The sequence below is a fragment of the Fundulus heteroclitus genome, chromosome 20, assembly GCF_011125445.2.
Source record: "Fundulus heteroclitus isolate FHET01 chromosome 20, MU-UCD_Fhet_4.1, whole genome shotgun sequence".
NCBI lineage: Eukaryota > Metazoa > Chordata > Actinopteri > Cyprinodontiformes > Fundulidae > Fundulus > Fundulus heteroclitus.
The window spans coordinates 31,129,397-31,152,931 of NC_046380.1; the positions used below are offsets into that span (position 1 = coordinate 31,129,397).

The window sequence follows — 23,535 nt, forward strand, 5'->3', positions numbered from 1 at the left end:
TAAAATAACATTACAATATAAAGTGCAGCAGTGATAAGAATGTAACAGGAGATTTTTTTTTTTTTTTTTTTAAAAAGCACGCAGAAGAATGTTCAACCAATCTGGCTACTATTTTGCTTAATTAAAATGTTGTTTGCTTAGCTTATTGTTGAGCCGGTGAAAAAAAAAAAAAACAACAACACAATATCATATTCTGCGATATTATTTTTTTTAATTTGATTTGAGAATTTTTGCGCAATGTGATAAATACAGTTTGGCCACCACTGGATTTAAGGATCAGATGTAGGTACTGTTTATTTAAGTCAATGTGAAACTGAGGGACATGGAACAAAGTATTGAAATAGAACTGCGCATTTGATCTCACTGATATATTGAGTAATGGACTGATATTTATTTATTTATTTATTTATTTATTTATTTATTTATTTATTTATTTATTTATTTATTTATTTATTTATTTATTCATTCATTCCGGCTTGCTTCATGCGTTAACTGCAGCCTTCTCTCGCCCCCTGGTGGCCATTCCCCAGTGGCGCTCAGCACCCTCGGGCTCAGAGAGCCAGTTGTCATGACAACCGTGCAGCACGCGCTTACAAAAACAAGAGCTTGACCGTTCACCGACAGTTCTCCCGACACTCGACATCTGCGGCGCCATCTTCCCCGTCCTCCGTCTCCGTCTCCCAGCGCTTTGTTCGGCGGGGGAGCAGCCACTGGTTCGAGAGGCGCAGCCGAAGCCCAGGTAGAGTCAGTCGGCAGCGATGAGCGGAGCCAAAGCCCGCGGCGACGCGCCTGTTGCTGAGAACGTCTCCGGCGGCGGCCACGGCTCCGCTGCCCCTCCGCGGGACCGCAAGCCCGGCGGAGGCGTCTTGAAGAGGCTCAAGTCCCGGCGAAGCCAGGCGGAGAGCAGGCCCGTGACGGAGGAGGAGCTGCGGACCAAGAGCGGCCACATCTCCCCGGAGGACGTGCTGGGACTGCGAGTCGCGACCAGAGGTTCGGGTCACTTTTATCGATGCTTGCTGACTTACACTAGAAGCAGGGGGGCCTCAGCTGTGAAAAGGAGAGAAGTTAAACCGAGCTATGCAGGGAGGTTATTATTGCACTGGCATCATTAGAAACACAAACAACTCCTTTACGTCATAGGCTATGCGTTGTTTCTATATTTAAACAGCTCAGAGAGGACACCGACTGCGCGTTAATGGGAGCAATTAAGAGCGCTTAATTACTTTCCCTGTGGTTAATTGGGTCTGTGATGAGATCACATGATAATGACATGTTGTCCGGAGATGGAAAGAGTGGCATGGCAGTCAGTATGTGGAGCAGCAAGGCCCTCTCTGTGCTCCACATCATCATAGGGGAAGTGTGTGTGTGTGTGTGTGTGTGTGTGTGTGTGTGTGTGTGTGTGTGTGTGTGTGTGTGTGTGTGTCATGGCCTACATTTACAGCTGTTAAAGCGGTGGAGACAAAAACCCCAATCTTGGGCTCTTACATAAGAGTGGCTGGATAATTACAAGGTGTGTTTTTCGTTTCTAGGGACTTCGTGTGACAAAAGGGACACGGCGACTGTCAAGAAGCATCATCTGGTTGTAGTGTTGCCACACCGTGGGTCAGGGGGCCCTATTTAGCCCCCGATGTTATGTATCTTGAGCCGCCAAACCTTCATGAGCCTTTTGAGAAAAAAAACAACAACAAAAAAAAACAACTTAAGGAGCCACATGTTGCTCTGCCCCCCCCCCCCCCCCACCTTATCTTTGTTTTATCGTGTAATATTACCAAAGGTTCCTACATCAGTACGGCTGTGTTTAAACACAATTTTATTTGAATTTTAGCGCAGTAAGGGTCACGTACATTAAGATTACTGTCTTTGTTGAGGTTTTTATGAATTCATTCAAAGTATTTAAGTGTGTTAGAGACACACCTGTGGGCGTGTCTTATTCACCTCATGAACGCTGCTTCTTACATGATATCCTTGGGGGAAAAAAACAAAAAAACAAAAAAAAAATTCTGGCAAGACAAAAGAAAATGATGGACCACTATAAGTCTGATTCATCCTTGTGTGCCGTTCTGGATGCCAGTTCATCTATTCAGACATTTCTATGCAGGCCTATACACCACTAACCTGACCCTAGCCATATGCATGTCGTTCCGCCTAGCTCCACTCACATCCATCTGGGACCTCTCCATAGGAATTGCCTTTATTGAAGGCTGGGCCTTATCAAAAATCCTTGCATATGATTGGATAAGCCACTTGTCTGTCATCTTTATCGACGTGCTATTTCAACCACTCACACCGAAGCTAACCCGTGACGCTGATGAGAGCGACACAGGAAAAAAACAAAACTTTTTTTTTTTTTATGTGTTTGCGGCTCTAGTGGCTCGCTTTTTATTGACAGTGAGCTGACAGGAAGTGAGGGGAAGACAGGCGGCAAAGCGCCGCGGGTCGGAGTCGATCCCAGGCCGACCGCGTTGAGGACTAAAGGCCTCCTAATATGGTTTGCGCTAACCGCTCCGGCACGGACGCGTCCCGGAAAACAAAACTTGCCAAATCTGGTCAGGAGAATGGCGAAAACATGGTTTCCACCAACAAAAGCCTTCAGAGCCGTTCTCTGATGTTCTTTTAATGAAACAATATTAGGTAGATTGGACAACACGGAAGAAATAGCAGCATCAATGTTAACGCTTGCTTCCTCGATGCGAGCCGCCATTGCTATCAAAACAGTCTCACGTCACGGTCGCTTCTCCACTACGTCACATCTATGAAACTCCAGCCCTGCGTCCTGATTGGCTAGACAATAAAATTGGTTGGAGAAATCACTCTCTATGGGAGATGGATGTGAGTGAAGCTAGGCGGAGCGACATACGTCTGGCGAGAGTCAGGTTAATACACCACATGCATGTCCAGCATTAAGGAGATGAATGTGTTTTGGTGTGACATTTGTCCCAATCGACCCTAGAACAAAAGCAAGAGACTCTATGAGAATGCAAACATAGGCTGGTTTTCCAAAATATTTTGTTCCAACGTGGACTAAAAAGGCCAATCAGAGAGGAAGAAGCCGTTACTCCAAAAGCGACGGGAAAAGCCAGATTACAGTTTGCAAAGACTCAAAGGGGCAGAGACATGAGTTTACCCAGACATGTCCTGTCTTCTGACTATATTTCCACTGTGAGCCATAATGACGATCTTCTGTCTGGTGAGCCTTAGATCCTCATTACAGCTGTGAAGTAATTAGCAAACAGAAATATTATTCGTAATCCTAACTGACCTAAAACGGGAAGGTTTTCTCTGATTCTTGTTTTAATTGTTGTGGTAACCATTGAAGTTGTTGTATCTGTAACTCGCGTCCTCTGTCTGGTTTCGTTGCAGGGTACCTTTGTAAACCGGAGGACAACATTTACAACATTGACTTCGTACGCTTTAAAATCAGAGACCTGGAAACTGACACGGTCCTGTTCGAGATTGCCAAACCTCCGCTTTCAGGTTCTATATATTTTGCTTTTTCTTTGCACTGCTCTATTCCTGTTCTGTTTCAACGTGAAAATAGATGCATTGGCTCCTCTGACAGCGTTACGGCCGTAGCTTTTTATAAATAGATCAAAGCCGGTGTGGACAATTCAACCGGGAGCCTGCCTGTTAAGCCGTAAATCATGTTGTTTTTGTTGGTCAGACGAAGACGAGGAGCACAGAGAAGGAGATGGCACCGCCGGGCGATTTGTTCGCTACCAGTTTACCCCGGCCTTCCTGCGACTGAGGACCGTGGGAGCTACGTGAGTGACTCACACGCGCAGCTGGAAAGCAATGAAGCATTGTCTTCTTTAATTTTATTCTGTGCGCACCGACGATATTAACATTTTGCTGAACAAAAAGAGGCGCAGCTGTCGAATCTCAGCTTCTCTCTTCTCTTCTCTTCGTTTCGATCAGGGTGGAATTCACGGTCGGGAACCGGCCCCTAAACAACTTCCGCATGATCGAGAGGCACTACTTTCGCGATCACCTGCTCAAGAGCTTCGACTTCGACTTCGGCTTCTGCATCCCCAGCAGCCGTAACACCTGCGAGCATATCTACGAGTTCCCCCAGCTGTCCGACGGCCTGGGTGAGTCCTGCTGCTTGAAAAGCCCGCAACCATTCAGTCCAGTCCAACTTCATTTGTAGGGCACTTTAAAACAACAGCAGCAGACCAAAGTGCTGTACAGAGGTAAAATGAAACATGGCTCAGATGCAATAAAAAAGCCATTTACAAAAAATGGATGAATTATAAACATGAAACAAAAACACTAAAATACGGAGCCCGGGAGAGCTCACTTTTAGTGATATTTTTTTATGGATGAATTATAAACATGAAACAAAAACACTAATATACGGAGCCCAGGAGAGCTCACTTTTAGTGATATTTTTTTTCAGGTTGTGATAATTTGTGAGCGCGTTTCCTTTAATTGAGCCCTCGAATTAATAAAACGTGAGCACGTTTTCTTTCGTGGGTGCGTTTTGGTAGATCGAGATCTCGAATATACTATAACGTGCTCATGTTTTCATGTGTCAAGACAATATTGAGTGCATGTTTTACATATTGTGGCCACATTTAAGTAGATCGTGCACACAATGTTCTATAACCATGTTCACTAAGTTGTGCTCTCGTTTAATAAATTGTGCCCTCGTTTTACTATGCTTAAAATGAGAGCTCAATTTAGTAAAATGAGCTCACACTATAGTTAAACGAGAGCACAATATAGTAAATTGTGCACACAATTTAGTAAAACGAGTGCACAATATAGTTAAACGAGAGCACATTCTCTTAACATGCAAAACATTTTGCGATGGCCCCTCTAGGGCTCCGTACAAAGACGCATAAAATCAGAAAACTTTTAAGACACCAAAGAAGATAAAGTAGAATAAAATAAAATAAGCTCTTTTAAAACTTTTAAAAAGTTTTAAAAACCGGGGAGAATAGATTTAAAAGATTTAGAAACAGACAATAAAGAGGCCTGTCTGAGCTGGAGGGGCAATTTGTTCCACAGTTTAGAGGTGCTAGAAAGGTAGGGTGGGGCTGGGCCAGTCAGAGATAAAAAATAAATAAAAGAATTTTAAAAAGGGAAATTTGCTCTCTTTTACGCGTGGTAGTTAAAGATTGCGCAGCAACATTCTGGATCCTCTCCAACGGGTGGATGGACGATCCTCTAACCTCCATATAAAGTGCATTACAGTAATCCAACCTGGTGGTGACAAGGGCATGGATCACTGTATCAAAGGGCCTCCTTGGAAATTTGGGGTTCGTTTTGGCCAGCAGCCCCAAATGATGAAGAACTGCTCTTAATGATCGTCCTCATCTGGCTATCTAATTTTAGCTTAGGATCCAGTGTGACCCCCAGATTTCACACAGATCGCTTGCAATACTGGGCCAAGAAACCCAAATCCACCAGAGAGGGCACAGTAGTACCTCCAACACAGTAGTCCTGTTTTCTTTCAAATTCAAAAAAGAGAAGCACCATCCGGGCCTTTATGTCCTCAAGACACCTAGGAAGAGGATTGACGGAGTATGCATTTGAATATTTAAGAGGGACATTCATCTGACTCTCATCTGCATAGCAATGGAACGAAACACCATGTTTATTTAGAATGGAACCCAGTGGGAGCAAATAGAAAAGAAGAGGTCCCAAAACCAAGCCCTGTGGGACCCCCCACAAGAAAGAGGAGCAGAGGAGAATGACACACAATTTCCAGTTTGTTAAATAGAAATTATACCACTAACACTGCCCTTAATGATGCAGCAGTATGTTATGGCCCATTGTGTCAAATGTAGCTAAATAAAAAAAAAATAAATAAATAAATTAAAAAATATATTATTAGTTGAACACAGAAAATCTTAAACTTCTTCATTTTGTGGATATGCATTAGGCTGTCAGTTAAAATTGGTGTTGGTACCCAATTGAACAGTTACTATGCATCAGATCACCCTCTGGAGCTTATTTTAGACTTACTTAAAACACATCAATCAAGGATATCATTTTTGTGTGCGTGAATCGCCTTTTTTCTGCATCACTAATGAATAAAAGAGCACATTTATCAAACTGCTGGTTTAGATTTACAGATCAAACTTTGTTTTTTTGCACTACTTGGACATGACCTCTATCAGAATCTTGTAGTTGTAGTGCGATGTTCCCCCATGCCTCTTTATACCGCTTAACTATAAGGTCCTATAGATAAAAAGGTGTACTACAGCAATATGGAGGCATACACAAATACAATCACAATATATATATATATATATATATATATATATATATATATATATATATATATATATATATATATATATATATGTATATATATATATAATATGCCATTTGGCGTGCCATACATATCGATGACCTGTTGGATAGACGTTTATTGCCCTCAGTGTCCACACTTGATGGATGTTTTAGCAGGCCGAGATGACAGAAGTGGGGAGACCGTGATAAAGGAAAAGAAAGAAAAGAGTCGGTATATGTGGGACAAATCCAGGTTTGACCAGGTTATGCATTTTGATTTCATGCATCCCTCGGCATAAATTGGTCCTAATCCCAAAACAAAGTCTCCTTTCTGTTTTCAGAAGGAGAATAAAGGTTTTTTATAAAATCTCAAATTGTGTTTTGCTGAAACTCTGTTATGGGTAGATTTATCCAGTTCAGGCTCGAATGCTCCCAGCATTTTAGATTTTTAAGTAGAGATAATCAAAAGTAGTTCAGTCCTTTAATTTAACACCAAACAATCCTCTTTCGTTCAGATAACAATTTGAGGATTTTAAGCCTCTGACACAGGGGGTGCTAACTCCCCTTTTACCAGACATGCAAAGAAACAACAGAAGACCCTTTTGTTTGGGAGTGCTCATGCTACTCCATGACAAGTACACCCCAGACAGTGAGCCATATCACTCATGTTATCAAGACCTACTGTGGCCAGTAGAAGTTCAGTATTGGAGAGCTGAGCTCAGCAGACATGGACTTGTACTGCACAGGTACCATGAAACGAAAAAGCATTTTTACAGTTTATCCTTTGGATTTGATTCCTCAAAGTCACAGCTTTTGGTGTCATTGTTTTTGCAAAGATTTGCTATTTTTTAAATGCAGGTACGGAACTGATTTCCTGAAGCGTTATTTTTTTTTTTCAAGCACAAACTTGAATCTGTGATTTGTGTAAAGCACTGAACAGCTGATTGTGTTGAGTTTTGAGCTAGAAATTTGAGTCGATCTTTAGTTTTACCCGTACATACATACATACATCGACCTTTGGCTACTTACCCACTTCGGTTGTAATGAACAAAAACCCTGAACAAAACAAAATGCAGACTGAGGACCATGCAAAAATCATAGAAACTCACTAATGTAGATTATTGGATGCCTTTAATTATTTGTGTTTTCAAAGGTTCTGTTTTGTCTTCATAAAAAAGTTTGCAAACCAAGATAGGGCCTTGGATCTTCTGTACCCAATAATTCAGAAAAATTAAGCCCTCCAACTCAAATCCCTAAAGTGTGCAAACTATGAAAAAAAAAAGCTAAACGTCTATGTTTTCTGTCGTTATGGGCCTTTTGCTGAAAAGATACTTGGACCAAATATTTCTCAATAGCTGCATTCTGATGAGCTGCAAAGAGTTTCGCGTCCGTCACATCCGGACTCAGTAAATCACCCGCTTCCCTTTCAGTCTATCGCTTGTAACTTTTTAATGTTTTTTTAGAAGTAAAAAAAAAAAAACTTTTCATGACTAGCCTGTTTTCTGTAAACGTTCAGTGTTTGCACAAACAAGTTACAGCTTTAATCAGCTGCCACAGTGCTGTGCGGTTCACCCTCATGGATGCTGCAATGCTGCACGGCAAGCTAAAACTCAAGGAAGGGCCTCTGGACATCTTTCTATAGACGACGACCGGTTCTGGTCCCAGGAGTGCAGACCTGACAGAGGAATAAAGAAAAGTCTACACTCCCCTGTGAAAGCCCCCCAAGTCTGTGTGACCTAATAAAATGAGACCATGATAAATAATTTATAACTTTCACCACCTTTAATGTGACTTGTGACGGGGGAGTGGTTAGCCTAGTGGTAAGAGAGCAGTCCTGGGTTCCTGGAGAGGGTGCAAGGTTCCTGGCTCCACGGTACTCTGGGTCCCCTGAGCAGGACCCTTAGCCCCAGAATGCTCCCCGGGCGCCACACCTGGGTTAAACGCATGTATTTCATTGGCGTGTATGTCCGAATGACATAAAGATGATTATGATTTATACTGTACAGTTAAAGGGCGAAACAAATAGAACACCCACACTGCAAAAACAGAACAAAAATAAGTACTTTTTTTTTTAAATGAGTGTATTTGTACTTTATTTGAGCAGGTAAATAAGATAATTTGCCAATGGAATAAGATTTTTGCACTTAAAATAGGAACAACTCATCTCCATCAGCTTATTTCAAGTGCATTATATCTAATTATCTTATTTTAGAGGTAAAAAATACTCTTTCCATTGGCAGATAATCTTATTTACCTGCTCAAATCAGGGACAAATGCACTAATTTCAAGAAAATGTTACTTATTTTTAGTTCTGTTTTTTCAGTGCAACAATGAAATAAAGCACGGCAGCCTGGTTGTTTGAGGCTTTTGTTATTGAGCTGGCAAAATCCAACCGTTACTTGTATCCTGACTGTCCCAAGAACACGTCTGATTGCAGTTCCCGACGAAAACGTTCAATCCAAATGAAACATATACCAAGACAGAGTTCCTACGCAGTCTGGAGAAAGCATGGGATTTGATTTATATGCCTCTAGACAAGTATGGAAAACCACATCATTCAGAAACATATTAGGATTTTTAGACTTTATTCCTGTCCCTTTGTCGAAATCCTTTCTGTTCTCCATCCATCCATCCATCCATCCATCCATCCATCCATCCATCCATCCATCCATCCAGTCTGTATTTTCTCTCTCCAGCGTTTCTATTTAAAGCCTGAGCACAACAACAAAAGTATCTGCAGTGAAATTGTGTCTGGACGCACACCGCTGCTAGTTTGCTAACATGCACGCATTGTCTGTTTTGCAGTGCGTCAGATGGTGGAGTATCCTTACGAAACGCGGTCGGACAGTTTCTATTTTGTCGACAATAGACTGGTCATGCACAACAAGGCAGACTACGCCTACAACGGAGGACAATGATGGTGGCACGCCAGCGGGCGGTATCCGCCGCTCACATCTGTTGACAGACATGTACACACACGCATGCATACTGCAGAACATTCGGCTCGAAGCGTTGCACACATGCACACACACTCTCCTACAGGCGGGGTTCGAGCTGCCTCTTGTGTTCGTAAAGGTTCAATGAATGTTTGCTTCATTTTTCAGTGGGGTTTCACGTTGCTGGAAGCTGATGGTAGTCTTCACTCTGACGTACGAACGGAAGGAAGCTCCATATTGCTTAATTTATGTAGTTTTTAAATATTGACAGATCTCTTTGATACTTTAAAGAGGGCTAATCACTAGTGGCTGTGTAACATGTGTTTAAAACAGGTCAAGCAGCGATTTGGATGGATGTTCAGACTTCTTTTAAGTGTCCCAGCTACTATTGAAATCAGACACACACACACACACACACACGCTCAATCCCCAAGTGGCACCCATAGTGTTTGTCAGAAGCAGCTGTTCTCAGAGCTGCCGCCTCCACAATCCACTCCAGACAACATCAGGGGAGGGGGGGTGGGGGTGGGGGGGCATCCACAAAAAGAAAAAACACGTATGTCAAACACACATGGTTACTCCTGCATTCTCCTCTCTGCATCCCTTTCATTTCGACACAAAAAGACACATCCGCACTAGACCTGAGTCTCATCAAAGGGTTTTTTTTTCTCCCCCCTGTTAAATTTAAGCCTCTTTGATTGCAACATGAAACAAGATCAGGTAACAGCTTTAATTTGTTTGGTGACCTGTAAAAAAAAGAAAAAAAAAAACTGTTTGAAATAGAAAACCCTTCCTGTTTCAGAGCGCCCCGATGTCATGACGCAAACGACGATATAAATATTGGAGCTTTTTTGTGTTAACGTGACGGGAGTGTGAGAAAAAAATCTTTACCGTTCCAAAATGTTCAAAGTATTAAGAATTACCTCGAAATGTTGATAGTCGAATATAGGGCTGGACGATATAGAAAAAAAGCGTATTGATAAAATAGAAATCATATTGATACATATCGATAGTTATCAACAGATTCAAAACATCTAAAGCGCAGCCCTGACCTTTTTAAGCTGTGGCTGAGCGACCTATTTTTAGATACAGAGCACACAAACACTGAATTCAAACTCAGCCCATTAGTCAATCTACTTTTTACCAAAACTGCAGGTTTTTAAAAAAAAAAAAGAAAAACAGAACGCGTGCTCTCTGAACTGTTTGAAGGGGGCGGAGCATAGTGAAGGCACGTTCCTGGATCTGCGTTGTGATTGGTTGGGAGGCTATAATGACTGTAATATTGACCTACATGGCTAGAATGCAACAGGAAGGAAAACTGTTCTTCTATTGATTTTTTTTTATTGATCCTTTTTTTCCCTATCATCGATATACGTCTATCGATCGATATATATTGTTATTGAATTATCGTCCAGCCCTAGTCGAATAATCATTTCATGATTTCTCAATATGTTGAAAGTAAGGTGGAAATAATGGGAAAAAAAAAAAGATTGAACGGCTGTTTCATCAAAGCAGCTCATTTACAAAACTGCTGGAGACTTTTCTGCTTTTTAAACATTTCTTTTCTCTTTTTTTCTGTGTTCCATTTTTGTATTCTGCTTTTGCCCTTTTTCTCCCGTTTTATCTTTTTTTTCTCCCTTTTTCCTGTTCTTGCAGGTTTTATTGCCATTATCTTGGTTCAATTATTGCAATCTCAACATCTTTCTGTCTTCTCAGTTTTTCTCAAAAAAGCATCTCGAGGAGTTTTTTTTTTTTAACATTTAACTTTATTCTCATCTCTTTATTTTGAGTGTTTTCTTGTCGCTTTCTAACAAGCAAACAAACCAAAAATACTTTCCTATCAAAATCTTTTTCTCCACGGGATCCTAAATCCGAAGTAACTTCATCTCTGATTGTAACTTAAGTTATCATAAATGAGAAGATGACAAATGTCCGCAAGATGAATTTGTTTTTTCTGTTTTCTTCAAAGTGGACTGTGGTATTTCCTCTTTAGAATTTGTTAAAATGTTGGTGTGTTGGGTTGAAGCTGTTTGTAAGATATATAGATATATAAATAAATACATATAGTTTGTAAAAATAAAAAAGATAAAAATAACTGAGTCAATAAATGGACATTTTCAGATTCAAAATATGACCTGACTGTTCCTTTTTTTCCACAAGTGGAGAAGTTCAACCAGTAAGAGTTCAACACATACTTTCCCCTCTTGGACATGCAGTAGGATTTATGGCCAAATAAGTCATCTTTTGCGGAAGCAGACATTTTAAACTTTCCAGGTTTTGTGAACATCTTGACATTTTCCTTGAAAGATTTAAAGAAAGAAGTCATTCGTGGGCTCGCTGAAGTTCCATAAATGGCCACTAGGAGGAGCCTTTTCACAACAGTTACAAGTCCATACTTTGTGTCGTGATACCAGAGAAACGTAATGCTAACAAATCAGACCAAACTTATCCTGTTTTAGGCCAGGATTATCAAAATGTGTTTCTAGTGGCAAAATTAAGAAACAGTGAGAATGTTTTATAGAATTAGTTTCTACTTCGTTTTACACACCCACACAACCTTCGTATTTGTTATCAAGTAGAATCTAAAATAATGTACTATGTAATATTTCTTATTATTCATTTTTATGCAGCAACATAATCAGATATCTTAGACTTAATAGACGGCTGCGTTTCACGCCGGGCGTGAATGAAAGTCGAAACTGCAAAAGATTCTGAACTGCTTAGTTTGTCAATAGGAATAAAACAACATGAAATGCATCCTGACATTTATTTTCACATCTTCACGCCTTTTCTTTCCAGATTAAAATCCAGCCTTTCTCTGTTTATTCTTGTTGTTTCTCCTTTCTCTTTCTTTATGCCTTTATTACTTGCTCCCATGCTCCAAATCTTTCAATCTCTTCGGCCCTTCTCTGTGTCTGTCTCTCTCCACACCTATGCAGCTCTCACTCTCACTCTGTTTTTTTTCTCTCTCTCTCTCTCTCTCTCTCTCCCTCTCTCTTTTCTTTCTTCTTCTCTCACCTGGTAACCAGACCTCTGGAGAGAAGTGTTGAGTTTCCACTTTCCCAGAGAAGAGCACAATCAAGAGCCACACAAAGACCCACAATGGACCCCCTCTGCTCACGCCTTCCTTCGCTCCGACACTGCGCAGCTGCACACACATTACAGACACACACACACACACTCACAATGAGAATACACACACCCTCTGTTTTTATTTGCTCTTTCTCCCTCATTCGATTCCTGTAGCTCCTCTTTGTGTGCGGTGTTTTTCTTCATCTCTTCTTCATCTAAATCCTCCCTACTATAACAGGCCCTCGCGGGGCTCTGTGCCCAGCTCTCACCTTTTTCTGTTCCTTTACAGCACCCCATGCAACCTGTATTATTCCATCGCATTTGGGGCTATGAGATAAAAGGCAACTGCTGATGACCCACTGGGATGTCCCAGACTGTGAGTGTGTTGTTGCAGCTGCGGCTGTGAAGTTATGCAAACAGGAAGTGGACTAAGTTTTCAATTTTACAGCAGAAATAAGTGATTTTTTTTTTTTTGGAGCTGTACTGACACGTACAATGTCCCAGTGCTAAGTAATGCCTAGTTAAAGAAGTCCTGTTCAAGGCATTGTTCTGATTCTCCTCCCAACAATGTCCTTGTTGTGGACAAATACTGAGAAATATATGTATATTTTGCCACTAAAATCTCATTTATACTTGTTCATTTGTTGACAAAACAGCAAGGAACCATAAATCATAGATATTTAGAATGATTATGTGCAATAACATATATTTGAGGCATATAAATAGTAAAGAAACATAATAAACATGAAGAATCCAACAGAAGTGAAGAAGTCCGTGGCCACAAAAATAATGTCAAATTTGTATCTGACTTCATTCCTTTAAATCTAATCAACAAGGTTTTTTTTTTATTTGAAAAAAATGTTAAACAATGTTCCTGTAATTCAGAATTTCATTATTAAAAATCCGTCTCCTATAGCCACTGAAGTGAGCAAACCTGCATTTACAGACTCAAAATATTCATAAATTGTGATAATTGAAATAAAACTAATGTTTTGTAAGCCTGTGTTTTGCAGTACGCTCAATTGGATTTCATACTGAACTAAATGAACAGAAGGATTAAAAAAAAAAAGACGTTGAGACTTTAGAAAGAGAGAAAAGCAAAAATAAGTAATTCAATAAAAACCAGTACATATACAAATACTGAATACTAACAGAAGCCAGCATGGAAATTACCCTTCAAATGACGATGAACGCTGAATAACTTTCACAATTCAGCTTTACACAAAGGTAGGGAATGGAAATCTGGATTTCTGCAACAGGTCACAGTGTGAATTATATTACATAATGGGAAAAATCTGGGTAAAAACTTCTTATCAAAACAAAACCCTTAAGACTGCAAGATACCTTTCTAAATTACACAATAACACACTTACATCAACATATTTAGCTTGGAGGGAAGGTTTCCATCATATCAGTTGGTATTGGGTGCAAAACCAGCGAACACATGCTCTGAACAGGAAAGCACACGGTAGCAGAAGTGTGATTATATGGGCTGCATGCCAAAAGGCTGCTGGGGTAGGAGATGAAGATATTACATTTCTAGATGTTACAATAAGTTGCATTGTACTGTAATGGTATGAAAAAAAGCCTAGAACTTAAAAGTTTTGGGAAGTATACTTTTTTTGTGCTCTAGTAGTTATGTTTAAATCATTTTAGAACAATGTATGATCATGTGGATGTACTTTCTTCACATCATAACATATTGACTTTCATTTAGTGTATTGTAAATAAAAGTAATTAAATCTGACTAATGAAAGTTATTGCATTAAATTATATAAATGTTTACAATTTAAAATGAAAATTTTTTAACCTATTTTTTTTGAAAGATGTATTAATACAGGATCATCTGGCATATAATTATAGTATCTTCAGGTGTATGTTTTACATTTTAAAGTGTATTTCATTTGTTCAAGTTTATTAGTTCTGGTGTTGCTTAAAGTGTTTTCTTCTACTGTATAAACAGTAGAAAACCTTTTTTCTTCGGTGTCTGACATTTAATCAGGAAAAATCTTTTACTAGTTTTAGGTCAGCTAGGATGACTTAAATTATTTGTATTTGTTAAATGTGAGAGTAATGAGCTTTACTTTACTTTCTCACAATGGTGTCCTGGTATTTTAGCCCATTTCTCCTGACAGAACTGCCATAACTGAGTCAGGTTTGTTGGCGGAACTGAGTATACTTTGCTCACACACAACTTTTCAGCTCTGCCCGCAAGTTTCCTATGGGATTAATTAAGATCAGGCTTTTCTGATGGCTGCTGCTCCTCTCCCTGTAGTTTCACCTGACCAACACATTATCTGCGTTTCAATTGACCATCAAATTGCGATAACTGTAATTACGAAGATAAATGTACTTAATGGAAACACAACAGTTTTGAAAAAATTTAAATTTTTTGAGAAAATGTTTTGCGGTAGGAAGAGGTGGTTTCTTGGCTGCATCAAAATTGGTATATGTGGCAAAACTGCAATGGAAACAGTCACGCGAGTCAAATTCTCAGCAACTAGTTTTTACTACTGGTGAAAAAGACGAAGAAGACGACAAGAAATGTTGAATCAATAGCTCTTCTATAAAATCGGTGACTACAGTTTCCCCAAAACGCCATAAACATGGCCACTCCAGAGTATGGAGGGCTAGTCGTTCCAACGCCTCAGCGAGACACCGACGTCTGGTAGGTGATGATGAGCGCTAATGCCGTGGCTAAAATAGGAATATCTCATGTAAGTGCTTACAACCGTTGCCACCATGTTTTTAATGAGTTATTGTGCGAACAAACTTATTCACATGTGATTTTAATTGTATTTTTATGTAATGTAAATACCGCAATTGCAAAATTAGCAGAATATCTACAGTTTTGCGCACATTTGCAATGGAAATGCAGCTTATGATCTGCGCTTGGAAGTTCAAAACTCCGCTAAGATGTAGAGTACAGCCAGAATATCACCCTCTTTAGCCGACAAGGCTAACATAAAAGCATTTTTCTGAGAAATTTTCACTATGAGACAGACGGCAAGAAAAAACTAAATGCAGAACAATGCCACATGCGCGCTGCTTTAATGCTACAAGCTATTGCTACTACAGCAATGTTGGAAAGCAACTTAAAAAGCTCAGTAAAGCTCCTGTATCTGCAACAGTGAAGTAGGAAACTTCCCAGGTGAGCTAATGCTATCTGATTATATATCAGCTTCATGAACACTGACAGCCGGATGAAGATGTCAAACTGTGTCGGCCAGTCTTAGCTCTTCCACTGAGATGACCATCCCAGATGCAAAGTTATGTATCACGCACGCTCCGTTCTACTTCAGTACATATTAACGCAGGAACTTGTTAATCAGGTGATGACTTAGTTGGCTACAAAACAAACCAGTACATCACTCTCCATTACTAATCTATTTAGTTGTAAAGGCCTCGGAGGCTAATGTGGCTAATAACAACAGGTTATAGTGGAGCCAGACTGAAGCCGACAAACGGAGCAGAAAAAAAAAAACAGGACCTTGGAGAAATCTACCCTGCTGCTGCAGTTGACTACTAAAAAAAAAATAATGCAAAATGACCAAAAAAGACAGAAATCGCAGTGGGCTTCCGCTGAATACACAGCAGATTTATGTTTGTTTAGGAACACATTTTATTCTAGTATAGATTGCTCTTAGTAAAATGTATCTTTATCATCATCAAAGTTACACACAAGTGGAAGTATACAGTGGCACATTAAAGGTTAGCAATTATAATCAAGTAAAATAATTGCACAACTTCATCAAAAGTACTGTACATCCTTCTATAGGATATATTAGAACTGATATTAAGTTTATTCAAACAAGCAAGTGACACTTAAATTATATATTTCTCTAAACAAGGGCTGAATGGTCCCCTACTTCTTGGTTTTCTCTAATTAATAAAGTTTTTTTTTTCTTATAGTAATTCATTATATTTTTTGCTCCTAACTCGAAAGAACCCTGTCCCTTCAAAAATATTTGTTGCGGTATCAAAAGTGGTGTTGCGTATTGAGTATTTTTCCTAGTATGAGTATCAAGTTTGAAATCCTTGTAATAGGACAGACAACCCTAATCTCTGATACACAGCACCTGTCTTTTTCCTGAACTGTATGATAGCTGGGCATTCACATAGTGGAGAATCACAGGATAAGTTTTTTTGTTGTTGATTTTTGTTTGTTTTTTTCAATTAATTTTCACCTGATGACACACAAGGAAGCAATATGTTTGAAGGGTTTCTTTAAGTATGTCCACAGGTGTTCCTCTATTTAATTTATAAGAAACTTACAAAGTCATGGCATCATGATTTACTCTTTACCAAAATGTGTATGTTAACTTCTGAATTTAAAGATTGTAATACATTTTTTTTAAACAAATCACTTATTAAATAGAAATAATTTCTGATAAACCTGACCAAACGGAAGCATGAAAAGTTCAGTCTGGTTAAATGTAAAATATTAAGCAAAAAAAAGTATTTTTATACACTTTATGTAAATATCAGATTTACCTACAGCACAATTACATCTATTATAAAAATGTAGATATTTATTTTGATTGTCCATTATTTACTGCGAGTTCTAACGGTATGCCTGCTTTAACTATTAGTTTATAGTGTGACGACCAAATGTGTCAGTTGGTGATTAGACCACAAACCAGGGCTCATAAATCAATAACCACAGCCTCCCATCAGGCTCGGCAGGCCTGCATGCCAAAGCACACACATTTTAAAAAGCTGCAGCGCACTCGACTGTTTGTGGGTATAACAGGAATCTTAACATATCCCATCCGACTTCTCACAATTAGCATATGCACAAGTACAGGCACATCTCGAGCCAAAACGAAAACGACAAAAAAAAAAAAAAAACACTTTCCAGGGATGATTTGTGCATTCCCAGGCCTTTGTGGCTTACATTTCTGCAGTCAGTTGGGAATCAACACACACACACACACAAACGCAGGAAACAACAGGAAAGGTGGGATAAATCAAACTCATTAAACCCTTCCTTTATACACACACAAACACACCTGGCTTCCGCCTAAATTCTCCTCAATGAATCAAATGCTGAGATTAAAAGTTGGAGACATCGCTTTCTTGCGGAGCCCTTTAAAACAGACTCTCTCTCTCTCTCTCTCTCTCTCTCTCTCTCTCTCACACACACACACACACACACACACACACACACACACACACACACACACACACACACACACACACATATACACACACACAGGCAGGGCGATGAGGAGGGGGGGCATTGGTGTCCTATAAATAGAAGCTAGGAATGGTGATGATAGGTCCCATGAAAAGAAATGGAGGGGGGAGTGGAAAAAGGATTAAAAGAGATACACGGACTCCTCACAAGTGTGTTTGAAAGCAGCTTGTATGGACTTCTAACCCCCCCCCCCCATACACACACACTCTGCCCAGCTATCCATCCATCCATCCTTACGAGCTTCTCCGCTGTCACACATCCTCCTCGTCTTTTCTCTTCATTTTTCTGATTTCTCTTGTCTTTCTGCCTTGCTCCATCCCTGCTCCGGCGCCCTGGTGTGAGATCCATCATGTGATAGAGCGACATCACCGGCAAAAGAACCGATGAGTCACCGCGCAGTCCTGTCTTCTAGGTCAGCACGACGATGGTCCCAGAGATGGTCGTGACTCCATCTGTGTTTGCAGTGCTGTGATTCCCAACAATTGCCCTGTGACTTCATCTCTCTCCTCTTGGAAGAGGTCGGATGAGGCATCTACTGTAAATATGAGTAAGCATCAGCCTCGACGGGCGAAATAACCTCGTTCATAATCGCACGTGTAAACTACGTGAGGTCATGCAGTGGCTTGTAAAGGTATTCCCCTCGAACTTTTTCATATTTTGATCACACTACAATGACAGAGTTTAATGTATTAGAGTCAAACTTTACATCACAGATCAATTGTGAGGTGGACTGAAAAGCATGCATGGTTTCCACAATTTTGTACAAATTAAAATTTTAAGTGTTGTGTACGTTCATGATTACCCTTTGTAAAACCCATCACAACTGTAACTCTGATGTCCTTTTTCCATTAGTACCTAGCCGGATTGACCCGACTCAGCTCTACTTGACTCTACACGCTTTGGTTAATTATTCATTACAACTGAGAGGACTCCTTGAGGTGGGTGGGGTTGTCATAGGAAGGCAGCCCCAGAGTCCAAAAAGTATGCGACGCAAACACAGCTATGGACCTACTGCTCAGTCTATGGCTTCCTGTTAGATTCTAAGTAAAAGAAGAGAGCCAGAAAAGGCTGGGGGGAGCAAGACCAAACCCTCTGGATAATTACAAGGGAGTGTGGGAACCGAAGGATACGCGCTATGACCTGTCAGGGTAAGCTAATGGTACCTAATGCTAACTTGCTATAGTGATCATATAGACAATAAGCCCAGTAGACAATGACGGTTGCAGATATTAGCTATCGTAATATGTTTGGTGTGTGTAGTTTATGAGTCCTGTTCAAAATTTTAAGCTTCCGGCTGTCAAGCTGGGTGTTTAACCAACAACAACTAATAACTTTTGGTTTGATTTGGTAAATAGAATGACAAACTATAAAAAAACTGATCCAATTAAACACTAGCCCAGTATCTGGAAATATAGATGCTAGTATGGCACATAGGTCATATATCACTGAAGACTGTTGCCTTTTACATTGACACATTTAAAGCTATAGTTTCAGTTCTGTTCAGAAACACTTTTTGTTATACTGGGTAAAATGGTCCTTCCATCCTGAAAGTAGTCAATACAGTATGTGTTAATAAAAAGGAGGTTAAAAAAATTGATCTCTGTGAAAGCTCCAGGCCTGTAAAAACTCTAACCAATCCCTGCCCTTCGGACTGAACGGCATTCACCCCTTTCTGTCCCTCGAGTTCTGGGGGTATCAACTTATCTATTGGTTGTCCCACAGGCAAATTATTCTGACTCGCTCACGTAACGCCAGTGTGCGTGCACGTTCCTTATTAGTTTCCGCTTGCTGGCTGTACATGCACACTTCTAGCGTTTATGTATCTGGTTAGGTTAGTGGTTAGCTAAGTGCTTAGCTTCGGTGTTAGCTGTTCATTGTAGCTCCGCTGTTCTCACTGTATACTTTGAATGTGACAAGAAGCAAACTGCGTACAAGTTTATGAGAAAAAGAGGAAGGCCTTTCTAGAAAGAAATACGACCAGAGTGGATTTGGGCGATTTTTTTCTGCCGATCCTCCTGAGGAGCAGACGAGGAAGGTTAGACGGTCTTGTGCATGCACAGTTATTCAAAAAGGGACTTCGGGAAACTTTCGAAAAATTTGCACACTCTACCTTTTAAGAATAGTAATTTGTGTGATGACTTCATCCAGTAAGGAAATTAACTTGTTCAAGTTACCTTTTCTTGAAATGAGCCATCAATGCCCATTGAGGTCAATGACAAATGCTTGGGTAGTAACTCATACTGTAATGACTCCTAGCATATTCTGCATCCTGAGATAAAATAGAAAATAATGATGCAATGTTTACAGCAGCAAAGTATTTATTTTAAGCAAAATAGGACAGGCTGTCCTACAACAGAGAGCAAATAACTCAAGGTGTTTTGGGACGGAGCAGGATGCTGTGATGCGCTGGACATTGGTTGTGTCAGAGATGGAGCCGGTTTTGAAGCCTGGATGTTGCGGTGGCAGAATCAGGGGAGCTTGGGGGGGCCCAAATTAGAAGAAGTGGAAGAATACCTCTCTCATTTAGAAAGATTCTGGAACCAAAAAACACACAGAATAAGTACGTAGACAACATGTAATATCAACATACGTAAGAAAAAGCAAGCAATAACTCGCACGTAGTTGGCATTGATGCTAACTAGCGATTTACTTCATGAAGGAGTCAATGGCATTAGTTTCAGAATATCCTTGTTGGTTCAAAGTGAGCTTTCCACCGATGAGTTGAGTCACATAAAAGATGCTTAAAGTCGTAAGAAACTCACCATCATCTATCTAGTATAATTCAGTAATGCAGTGGGCGAGTTGAATCAATACTCCCCTCCTCCCCGATTGTCACTGATTGTGACCGTAAATGGCGTCCAGTTGGTCAAAACACTTCTACCTTTTCCATTTTAAACCACTCTGCCCGTTGTGGTCCTTGATGGTCTGGTAATCGCTTTACAGCATTTTAGGCTTCTCACAACATTGCTTTGGTGTTTACTGGTACCCGTAAGCAACCATCAACGGAAATGCCTTGATTGCCTAGAAGGTGATGCCACCGCCTAGCCGATCAGTGACCAACCGTCAGCTCGACTCAATTCACTTGGAACCCTGGCCGAATAGGTGCTAAAAAGGAGCTGGTACCAAGTAACCATTACTAATGAAAAATCCTAATAACCAAGTAGAGTCAAATCAAGACGTGTGAAGAAGGTACTATAGGAAAAGGGGCATATTAAACATAGAGCCAAAACTACATAAGATTAAAGTAGATTCATAGAGTGGCACGGTTAAGGTCCAGGCCTAATCAACATGTGATAGTCTGTGACAAGACTTGAAAATTGTGGTTCTCGATTCAGTCTCACTGTGTTGAGCTATTTTATGGAGAAGAGTGAAGCAAAATATCACCCCCTGGATGTGCACAGCGAGCAGAGCCCCAAAAGACTTGGCTTGATAAAGTATTGACTCTGGGTGACAGAATACAACTATTATCATTCACTTTACAATCATGTAGTACTTTGTGTTCGTCTTTTGTATAAAATCATAACAAAGTTCTCTCAACCTTGCAATATAAATGTGACAAAATTCGAAGAGTTTCAATCACCGCAAAAAGTTTTTGCGAGATACTGAACATTTTATTTTTTTTCCCCCAACTGTTTTTCTTGGTTTGCCACTGCGATTTAAAGCCACGCCAAGCATAGCCCTGTAGATGTGACATGAGAAACAGAATAATTAGATATCTCTGAGTTAATAATGCACCAAGAGCGACAGTGATGGATAGACAGTCCTTTAACAAACTGTGATCCTCGTAGCAATTGCCATGGCGGCAAGTGGGGATATTGACAATCTGTCTTTAAGTGTTAGGTCTCTGCTGATTTGTACCCACAAGTCTTTGTGTGTGTGTGTGTGTGTGAGTGTGTGTGTGTGTTGTTCTTGGGTTCGTCCGCCCAGCCGTCTGTCTGTGCGGTATTACAGCACAGATTTCCGCTGCTGCTCGCCACCCCCCCACCCCCACCCCCACCCCATGCAGCCGTCAGACAGAAATAGTCCTGTGTCATTAAGGTAGGTAGGCAGTGGTGTGTTTGCTCTCACAGGAAGTCACCTTTGGAAGACTTTCTCGGAGCCTCCCGGCACCATCAGCCTAGTTTGTTTAGCGTGGCTGCGATTAATAAAAGGTTAACTCAAACTCCAGTCAACTGTTGCATGTAAATCTCCCCTTCAATCTCTTCCTTCCTCTGCCTTTCTCTCCTCCCTTTGTCTCTCGGCCTCTGCCACACCTTCCCCCCTGAGGGATGCAAGGATTGTGATTGGAGAACGGAGGTGGAGCTGCTAGCACATTTGCAGGTGTGCTTGTTTCCCTCCCATCTCCTCTCTCATAATGATTTCTACTGCTCACCACCTGCCAGGTGAAAAAGAGAGAGAGAAAAAAAAACACTCACAGTAAATGGAGTGCCTCTAAATGTCTTCCCGGTTACTGCTTTGAGGGAGCTCTTGGATGTTCAAACTTAGAATTTTTATCCTTCTCACTTTATCAGCAGACTCTGCTTTATTTAATGAGGTCTTGGAGGGGTTTATATTTGGAATCACATTCAAAACAAAGCTTCGGGCTCTGAGAGCTGAGAGAGAGCTGGTGGTCTTTCAGAGGTTTTTAGCCTTCTATGGAAAAAGACTTCAACCTGTACTGTTTCAGAAACAATGAATCTGACTGATCTTAATGTTATACTTTAGAAAATAACACATTGGTTTCACTTACAAAGTCCATTGGTGTTTCCTAATTCCCAACTTTGGCCCCATTTTATTTTCTAATTTTATAAATAAGTTGGGCCGGTTGCCTGTATCAAGGTGTATCAGAGTTTCAAACACTTACGGTTCCAAACAGACAAGAATGTTACATCACACTGATCCTGTGGTTTGAAATGCCTTTAATGACATACTATGCTTTTCACTCACTTTTAGGAAAGACAAATTGTTTGTTTGGAAGTACATACTGCTTTATAAGCAAAGGAGAGCCGATGCTCTTTTGAAATTGTAGTATAAAGCTAAAATATTACAGCAGATATGCTTGAAAACTAATACTTAATTTGATAGATGTTTATTATATATTTCTAAAATCATTATAACAACTGCAATACCCAAGTTTAGGTTATTTGACTGCATCATGAATATGTGTTGCTTTTGAGATTTTCGCATATGCAATCACTGTGGAGCATCCTATGCCGTTTTATTTGTAATTATCATGTCGGTGTCATTATACTATGAAACAATGTAGTTGTTTTGTTTTACTCAAGTTCATTATACAGTGAGAATCTTATTCTGGCGCAAACTTATTTGGGCATCCAAAATACATTGTATGCTGATGACATGGTCATTTGTAAAGAATAAATTTAAAACACTCAACGTTTTCTATTAATTTTATGAAAAATTTTATTTTTCTTGTTTAGCTTTTTATTGGTAATGAATTGTGTTTGATTTAAGTCAGTGTGGAATAAGTTATAAATGACAGCAATTTAATTTTCCCATTGTCTTTTTATTATTTAAACTTTTTGATGAGCCAGTGTGTCCCACACCTGCCTCCTCTTAAACGGACCACATTGGTAGCTGGACTAATTGTAGGACAGAAAACAAACCTAGGCTTGGTATACACAGGAATTTCTGTCTCTTTAATGCAACACACTAGTTTAGGTTTGGGATTATTATTATTATTATTATTATTATTATTATTATTATTATTATTAGTAGTAGTAGTAGTAGTAGTAGTAGTAGTAGTAGTAGTAGTAGTATTATAGTTGTTGGTCTGATAATTTATATGATTAATATTATCTTGTTGTGAACCTGTGACTCTTGGTAGCACCAGAAAAGGACTATTTAGGTACATAAATGATCCCAAACCCAACCATGAGTCAGTCAGGCTATAAAACAGTTACATTACATAATCTGTTTTACTTCATTTTCATAGCCCCCTTTATCCCCCCCCCCCCCCCTCTCTCAGGCCCTGCCATTTACCAGGGTGCAGAATTATTCTAAATCATCTTGTCTGGTTAATAAAGGTTGAATAAATAAAATGTTGCTACCTTTTGCTATTGTTTCACCCAAACTGTTCTTCAGCACACA

The 23,535-nt window shown here is 40.0% G+C and overlaps 1 protein-coding gene across 1 annotated transcript; it reads left to right on the top strand.

The window, feature by feature from the left end:
• Positions 1 to 513: 513 nt before the first annotated feature.
• Positions 514 to 9,950, top strand: LOC105931877 (protein unc-119 homolog B). Its single transcript, XM_012870761.3, has 5 exons — positions 514 to 990; positions 3,361 to 3,474; positions 3,662 to 3,761; positions 3,916 to 4,088; positions 9,046 to 9,950. Exons 1-5 carry the CDS (start codon positions 759 to 761, stop codon positions 9,156 to 9,158), a joined length of 732 nt encoding a protein of 243 aa, XP_012726215.2. The 5' UTR covers positions 514 to 758; the 3' UTR covers positions 9,159 to 9,950.
• The last annotated feature ends 13,585 nt before the right edge of the window (positions 9,951 to 23,535 follow it).

What these genes read in the sequence shown, in the direction of transcription:
- LOC105931877 (XM_012870761.3), top strand. Translation starts at nt 759, where the DNA reads ATGAGCGGAGCCAAAGCCCGCGGCGACGCGCCTGTTGCTGAGAACGTC. An exon ending in CTGAGGACCGTGGGAGCTAC is followed by an intron (nt 3,762 to 3,915) that starts GTGAGTGACTCA and finishes CGTTTCGATCAG; the next exon opens with GGTGGAATTCACGGTCGGGA. An exon ending in CCAGCTGTCCGACGGCCTGG is followed by an intron (nt 4,089 to 9,045) that starts GTGAGTCCTGCT and finishes TCTGTTTTGCAG; the next exon opens with TGCGTCAGATGGTGGAGTAT.